This window comes from Lipotes vexillifer, unplaced genomic scaffold (assembly GCF_000442215.2).
Source record: "Lipotes vexillifer unplaced genomic scaffold, Lipotes_vexillifer_v1.1 scaffold1011, whole genome shotgun sequence".
Taxonomy (NCBI): Eukaryota; Metazoa; Chordata; class Mammalia; order Artiodactyla; family Lipotidae; genus Lipotes; species Lipotes vexillifer.
In genome coordinates this window covers 1,897,964-1,905,577 of record NW_006787698.1, presented here as the reverse complement: position 1 = coordinate 1,905,577, position 7,614 = coordinate 1,897,964, and the positions used below count along the sequence as shown (strand labels likewise).

The 7,614-nt window shown below is 59.9% G+C and overlaps 1 protein-coding gene across 1 annotated transcript in view; it reads left to right on the top strand.

The window, feature by feature from the left end:
• Nucleotides 1-5,758, top strand: part of RANBP3 (RAN binding protein 3) — a 39,087-nt gene extending 33,329 nt beyond the window's left edge. Inside the window, exons 15-20 of the mRNA XM_007460732.1 lie at nt 939-1,041; nt 1,490-1,614; nt 3,050-3,170; nt 4,908-5,050; nt 5,449-5,629; nt 5,715-5,758. Coding sequence (XP_007460794.1) covers nt 939-1,041; nt 1,490-1,614; nt 3,050-3,170; nt 4,908-5,050; nt 5,449-5,629; nt 5,715-5,758 — 717 coding nt within the window. The remainder of the gene's footprint in view (nt 1-938; nt 1,042-1,489; nt 1,615-3,049; nt 3,171-4,907; nt 5,051-5,448; nt 5,630-5,714) is intronic.
• Nucleotides 5,759-7,614: the final 1,856 nt, after the last annotated feature.

The window sequence follows — 7,614 nt, the reverse complement described above, 5'->3', positions numbered from 1 at the left end:
GGGGCGGCGCTGGTGGCCTAGGGGGGCTCTGTAGGAGCCAGTGTCGCGCATCCTGTCCTTCCTCGTCCTGAGAGGGGCTTCCCTTGAGTCACGGGCCGCGCTTCCTCCCGGCTAAGGTCAGGTGCGGTGACAGCCGTCAGGCCAGGCTCCTTAGCCGTGTGGGCCGGGACCACCCTGTGCCACCTCTGAAGCCAAGGGAGGGCAGCCCCATCGCCACCGCAAGGCTGCAGCACAGAGTGGGGGGCGAGGGGGCAACCCTGCAGGGTCTCCAGTGTCCCCTGCACTCCTGACACACCACGGCCGAGGCGCGTGGCTGACCGCGGGCCACATCCTGGTCCCAGAGAGCCCAGTCAGCCCGGGATGGGCTTCTAGGGTTGTTATCCGCTTCCTTCTCTTTCTTCCTTTTCTTTCCCAATCATATACACACAGCCCCGCTGTGTCCATTGTGAGGGCGGCTCAGGCGCTGTTTGGGGCCCACCTGATTCCTGCCGTCTTGGTCTCAGTGTTTGTTACGCTAAGGAGCCGCCTGCTGCTTTTCTCGAGCGTCAGTACTGTCCCTTTTCAATTACCATGAAGTAGGCAAAGAACTGCTTCCCAGGCCAGGGGGACCAGGTGGCCCAAGGTCGGCTGGTGGCACACGCCTCCAGGTGACGCCACAGAGGCTCCAGAGGCGGCTCGCTTGCGCGTCCGGGCGGGCCCGTGAGGACTGAGGACTGCCTGTCTCTGATGCTGCTCAGCAGGCGCTGAGTGGGCAGGGGCTGGGGCTGGGCGGGTCCCCAGAGTGCGGGAGGGAGGCCAGCGTCGGCAGAGGGGGGTCCTCTGCTGGGCGGGGGCGCCAGGAGCTGCCTCCCGGCAGAGGGGTTCCCTGTCCTGCAGTGGTCAGCCCCCGGGACCACTCCCACACGCCCCGTCCTCCTGTGCGCCTTCGCTCCCCGCAGAGCCCGCCCAAGTTAAATGAGGTCAGCCCGGATGCCAACAGAGAAAACACAGTGGCCGAGTCTGGGTCCGAGTCCTCGTCCCAGGAGGCCACCCCCGAGAAAGGTAGGCCTCGGTCCTGCCCTCTCCCGGGGGGAGTCCGGGAGGCAGGGAGGGGCGGGGACGCTGTGAACCACCCTCGGCCACAGCCCACAGCCGTGCGTGCTGGGGTCCAGTGAGCAGGAGGGGGGCGAGGCCCGGGGCCCTGCCTGGTGACCAGGATGGGGTTGAGGTGGTTGTCGCCCTCCTCCTCGCCCTGAGGCGGCAGATGCTCCTCAGCGCCCTCGGAGGTCTCGCTGTCTGCCATCCTGGCCTGAGTGGGAGAGCGGGAGGCCGCAGCTGCACTGGCCGCTCCCAGTAGCCGCCCTGCAGACTCCGAGGCAGAGTTACGTGGCGCGTTGCCAGGGTCCGCTGTGGGCCCGAGGCGTTGGCCCCCTTGAGGCCAGAGCCACCCTTCGGGTGTCCTGTGAGGTACACCCTCCCCCTGACCAAATCAATAGTCAATGTCGTTTAGCTAATAACATTGCAGAGTCGCTGGCCGAGTCGGCGGCCGCCTACACCAAGGCGACGGCGCGGAAGTGCTTGCTGGAGAAGGTGGAGGTGATCACTGGGGAGGAGGCCGAGAGCAACGTGCTGCAGGTGAGGCGCGCCCGGCCTCGGGGACCCGTCAGTGCGGCTAGCGGACTTCTTGTACTGCTTTGTTTTAGAGCAAAATGGTCTGTTCTGAGACGGTCTTGATAATTTCAGGGAACTACAAAGACGTGTAACAAACACCTCTTGCCACCCAGAGCCAACAGCTGTGATTATTTTGTCCCGGTGGTGCTGTGTTCTTTTCTTAGACCAGACTTCATGGCACCCGTGCCCCGTCCCATCTCCCTCCCCTCCTGGGGCAGCACGTCCAGTGTGGTGGGCCTCCATCTGCCCTTCGTCCTTTCACACATACCTGCGTGTGTGTCTATAAACTACGTATATGTGGCTTTGGGGAGTTTTGAATGTGGGGTTTTTAGTGGTACTTTTTCCCCCCACTCAACAGTTTTTCTTATCTGTCCATCTTGAGAGATATTGACTTACAAAGATCTGCAAACTTTTTCTGTAAAGGGCCACGTGTGGTCTCTCTTGCTTTTTTTTTTTTTTTTTTTTGTATAACAACTTAATTGAGGTACAGTGCACATACTATGAAATTCACCCTTTTGAAGCGTACGGTTCAGTGGTTTTTACTATATTCACTAATTTAGAACACTTTTGGGCCCCCCCCCCTCCCGCGAAAAGAAGCCTTGTGCCCATGAGCAGTCACTGCCCATCCCCCTTCCTGCAGCCCCAGGCAACCCCACTTTCTGTTTCTGTGGATTTGCCTGTTGTGGACGTTTCACGTGAATGGGATCGTACAACATGTGGCCTTTTGTGTCTGGCTTCTCTCATTGAGCGCCACGTTTTCGAGGTTCATCCCTGGTGGACCGTGTGTCAGCGCTTCACTCCTCTTCAAGGCTGAATAACAGTCCCCTGTATTGATGGACCACATTTGTTTATCCAGTCACTTGTTGGTGGGCGCTTGGTTTGTTTCCACTTCTGAGGTATTAAGAATGATGCTCTGTGAACATTCACGTAATAGTTTCTATGTGAACACGTGCTTCACTTCTCGTAGGTAGATACCTAGGAGTGGAATTTCTGGGCCATATGATAACTCCATGTTTAATGTGTTAGAGAACAGTTTTCCACTGTGGCTGCCCCATTTTCCATCCCCATTAGCAAGGTGTGAGGGTTCTGATTTCTCCACATCCTCCAATACCTGTTGTCATCTGTCCTTTTGGTTATTACCATCCTAGTGGGTGTGAAGTGGTATCTTATTGTGGTTTTGATTTGCATTTCCTTAATGATTTTGTTTTTTAATACTCCTCTAAAGATGTAAAATCCATTCTAGCTCGAGGGCAGGACAGAAAAGTGGCCAAGGGCCAGACGTGTCCCTCAGACCATAGTTCGTTGACCCTGCTGGTTCATCGCGGGTTCCCTGCAGGCTCCCGGGGTCTGTCTGCCGGCCAGGGTCCCTGCTCACCCAGAGGGCCACCTTGTGTTCCAGATCCAGTGTAAGCTGTTTGTCTTTGACAAGACCTCGCAGTCGTGGGTGGAGAGAGGCCGGGGGCTGCTCAGACTCAACGACATGGCATCGACTGACGATGGGACGTTGCAGTCCCGACTAGGTGAGCTTTGGCCAGGTTTCTGTGGAGGGGCCTGGGGCGCGGTGGGACGGGGCTCCCTATCTGCACCCACAGCCGGCCCTCAGCCTGCGGGACCCGGCCTGGCCCAGAGGCTCCAGCCGCCAGCCCTTCTGTGACGTTCCTCTTCCTGACCGTGAAAGTGGATAAAAGGATTTAGCCATTTTCAAACTTATTTTCTTGTAAAGTGTCAGTTGTTTCGTGGTGAGTAAACAAAGAAATCAAACATCAACGAAAATCTCTTTATAGCAAGAGGGAAATCTCTGCCTGCCAAGAATGTTTTGGCAGTCCATTCCTGTTCTGTGGATCTTTGTTAAGGAAGTGGGGTGACTTTGTCTCTTGCTCTTTTCACTTGCCGTTTTGTGGGCGTGTTCCTGTGTTGTTAAATTTTCCTTAAAATATGACTGCTTTTGAAAAACTTCTATTATTAATTAACATTCCATCGACCGTGAATGTATTTAGACTTTTCCCTGTTGATGGACGTTTAGGTTGTTCCTAATTTTTTTTGACTTGTAAATAGTGCTACTGGGGCCATCTACACGTGAATCGTATTCCCGGAAGTATGCTTGTTACAGAACGGATGTGTGTGCGGGCATGTTTGTATATATGTGAAACGTGTGTGTTCGTTTGTTTGTTTGTTTTGTTTTGTTTTTTTAATCCTCCCAAGTTAAAATTGTCCTGCGGCCTTTACGGAAACGTCCATTCCTGGCCCAGGCGTAGCTCATGCTGCATCCTTTCAGCACCGTTTTTATGCACTTGGGCTTCTGTTCGGGCACTGTTCTTTTTCATTTTCCCTAATGGAAACGTGCAAGTGTGTCTGGACAGAGAGGGCGCAGGATTTTGAGCCCCCGCGGCTCGTGGCTCTGCCCCTGGGTCACCAGCCTCGTTGTAACTGCACTGTCCCCTCCCTTGTTGAGATCCTTCCCGGCCATCGTCTCCTTTCACCCCACGCAGCCTTTGATCCTTGGCATTGACCTTCCTTCCCTCCAGGTCCACCTCGGGGGGCGGGTTGGGCTGTGAGGCCGGGCCCAGAGGGCTGGTGGGGGTGAGGGTCACCCAGATTGGGGTGACCGCTTGTAATCTGCTCCGGGTTTTCCAGTGGGGAGGGCCAGGCTGGCAGGAAGGCCAGGGCTCACCTGTGTCCACGGGGTTGGGGCTCGGGCAGGGTGGGTAGGCTCGGACAAGTTGAGCAGGACGACATTGGCCTTGGGCCGCTGTGGGTGGAGCTCGTGGCCTCACCCACATTTCCAGAGAGGGAGGGCCTGTCCCCTGTTCTCCACTGTGTGCTGCCCTAAGTCTACCTTTGTCTCCCTCCTGATGGAAGCTCTGAGCAGCGGTCAGCCCCAACCCTTCCTCTAAGCAGTTAGCTCCTTTTCATGGGGCAGGAGCTGCGCCTTGGCCTGTGGGTGGCGACAGTCAGGGGGCGTAGACTTCGTGTGGCGTGTCCCCAGTGTGCAGACCCACCTCCGCCTCCTGCTGCCGCCTGACCAGCCCCTTCCCCAGGGGAGCCGCCATCCCGGCACCAGCTCCACCCACTGGATGTGCCGCCAGGGGTGGGGGGTTGCCAGGGCTGCCGCTCAGCAGGCAGGAGGCTTTCGTGGACCTTGGGGGGGATTGTGGGATTTCACCCTGGGGGTGTTGGCTTTCCTGCAGATTGTGTCTGTTCTCATAGCGGCTTCGTCGAGGGGTGGGGGGCAGAGCTGATGGCCTCGTTGGTTGCAGTGATGCGGACCCAGGGCAGCCTGCGGCTGATCCTCAACACCAAGCTGTGGGCCCAGATGCAGATGGACAAGGCCAGTGAGAAGAGCATCCGCATCACAGCCATGGACACGGAGGACCAGGGCGTGAAGGTCTTCCTGATCTCGGTGAGCAGCCCCAGGGACGGGCTGGGCTGCCCCCGGCCTCTCGGGGAACAAAGCTGTCCAAACAGCCCCCAGACAAGGGCAGGGCAGCCCCATGCCCAGCACTCAGAGACCTGCACTGAGGGCCTGGCCGGGGAGAGTAGGAGGCCTCCAGGGTCAGGTTGGCTCACCGAAGGCTGGCCCGGGCGTAGGCTCTGTGGACCCCTCTGGAGGACAGGCCCTGGGCCTGGGGGAGCTTCGGTCTGCTGTCCCCTGGTTTGTCGAGGAGAGAGGTCAGGCTCCTCCCAAGTCCAGCCCGGGAGCTGGGACATCCCATTACGGCAGGGGCTGCGGCCACGTCACCTGAGGAGGGGTCTCCCTGTGAGGCCTTGTAACCTGGCCCTCCCCTCTGCCTCCGCCAGGCCAGCTCCAAGGACACGGGCCAGCTGTATGCGGCCCTGCACCACCGCATCCTGGCCCTGCGCAGCCACGTGGAGCAGGAGCAGGAGGCCAGGACGCCGGCCCCCGAGCCCGGGGCGGCCCCATCCAACGAGGACGACAGCGACGACGACGTCCTGGCCCCGTCGGGGGCCACCGGAGGCGGTGAGCCAGGGGTCCCGGGGCTGACGCGAGGGGTGGGGCTGTGTCCAGGGCAGACACCTGACGGCCAGGCCACCGCTCCCCACAGGCGCTGGCGACGAAGGGGACGGGCAGACGGCCGGGAGCACATAGCGCCGGGAGCCGGCTGCCCACGAGCCTGCTGCTTTGTCCGTCTGTCTGCCCGCCCGCCCGCCCCTCCCTCCGGCAGCGTCGAGGCGCGGGGCTCGGGAACCACACTCCCCGCTGGGTGGCCACAGTCTGGATCCGCACGTCCCGTTCAGAAGCAGACTCGGGAACTGCCTGAATGTGGTTTGGGACACGAACCTCATCATATTGATGAGCAAAACGAAAAAGAACGTTTCTTCCCTCCCCACCTTGAATTGAAATGGCACATTAAGACTTGTCACGGCTTCTCACTGGGACTGGGACCCCTCGTTTCTTCACCCCACCCTCGTCGTGTCGCCGGCTCTCCCTGCCTCCACCTGCCCGGGCACCGGGTCTGTCCACACAGTGTCACGCTGGGCCTGCTGGACCTTCTGTTACTACTGTCTTTACCTCCCAGCTCCCACGTTCTGACTTGGGGGGGTTTATTTTTAGACCTTTTCTTCCCCCACCCCACCCCCCAAGGCTTTTTGTTTGGTTTCCTAGATCGAGGCGCTTCTCTTCTGTGTGTTGAGCAGGCACGGCTCCGTTACGGGCTGCGTCCTCGTTCCGCCTGTGGCCCCGGCCCCCGTGCCGGGGGTGCTCCCCACCTGGGGTTCCTCCAGGCCAAGTCGTGGGGTGCGGAGGGGTTGGGCCCTGGGCCTGGAGAGCCTATCTAGAAAAGGGTCACTGGGCGTGGGACAGCTCCCCCCGGCCCCGATCCTCCTGTCTGTCCGCATAACGTGGGTTACCCATCATCGGGCACCCAGGTGCAAACCTGCTTCCTGCTGTTGGCCGTTCCTTCCTTGCCCAGCCCTGGACATCTCTGCCCCCAAGACCGTCGAGGGCTGGGGGCCTCTGTGAGAGGCAGAGGGGGACCCTGGCAGGGCCTTCAAGAACGGGGCAGCGAGCGGACCGGTTCCAGACAACGGGCAGCACACACAGGAGCGGCGCCCTCTGCCTGCCCCACCCCGTAGCGTGGCCAAGAGCCAGCTGGGTGCCGCCCGCCTGGCGGGGCCCGCAGAGGAGGCCTCTGTGCACAGGGCCCTCACAGGGTGAGGGGGAGGCCCGTCTGAGCTGTGCCGCCCACACCTCAGGGTGGCCTGTGCAGCCCGCATCCGCGTCCGCGCCTGAGCCACGGGACGACACCAAAGGCCCTCCCAGCAGATCCGGTCACACTTCTCTGCTTTAAGCCTTAGCCAACTAGTGACAAGTAAAACCAGATAACGCCCATGTGTTTTGGAACATTTATGTAAGATTGTCATATGAAATGTATTTGGGAACTACATTAAAACTTTTAACTAAAACTCTGGCCTCCTGCGTGCCCCAGGGGCCTCAGGAAGCCAGGCAACCTGGCCAGGAACGGTTCCTCAGCAGCCTGGCCTGCCCCACACTCCACACCTGGGCAGGTGACCAAGCTCGGCTGCCTTCCAAGACCGGCCACTCCGTGCAGAGCCTTGCTTCACAGAAGAGCAGTTTGCTTCCCCACCCGGGCGCTGCCTGGCTTCCTGGGGGAGTCACGAGGGAGGGGTGAGGGTGCTGACAGGGTTCACTTGAGCAGAGCCAGGAGGAGACCTGGGGTCGGCATGGCGTGAGCATGGAGGGTCCCACTCCCTGGGCTCCTGAACCAGTGACCCATCGTTGGAACCTTTGTCCCACTGACACCTGGTGGCCAAGCCGTGTCCCTGGAGACCTGGTCCAGCCGGTTCTGCGGCCTCAATCTTCCCACAGTCCCCTCCATCCCCCACCCCGGGGCTGCTCAGCTCAAAGCCCAGGTGAGAGGGGCCCTGGCCTAGGGGTGCTGGGTGGGGCCCTATGCTGCATGGTGCCAGCCGAGTGGGTGTGCA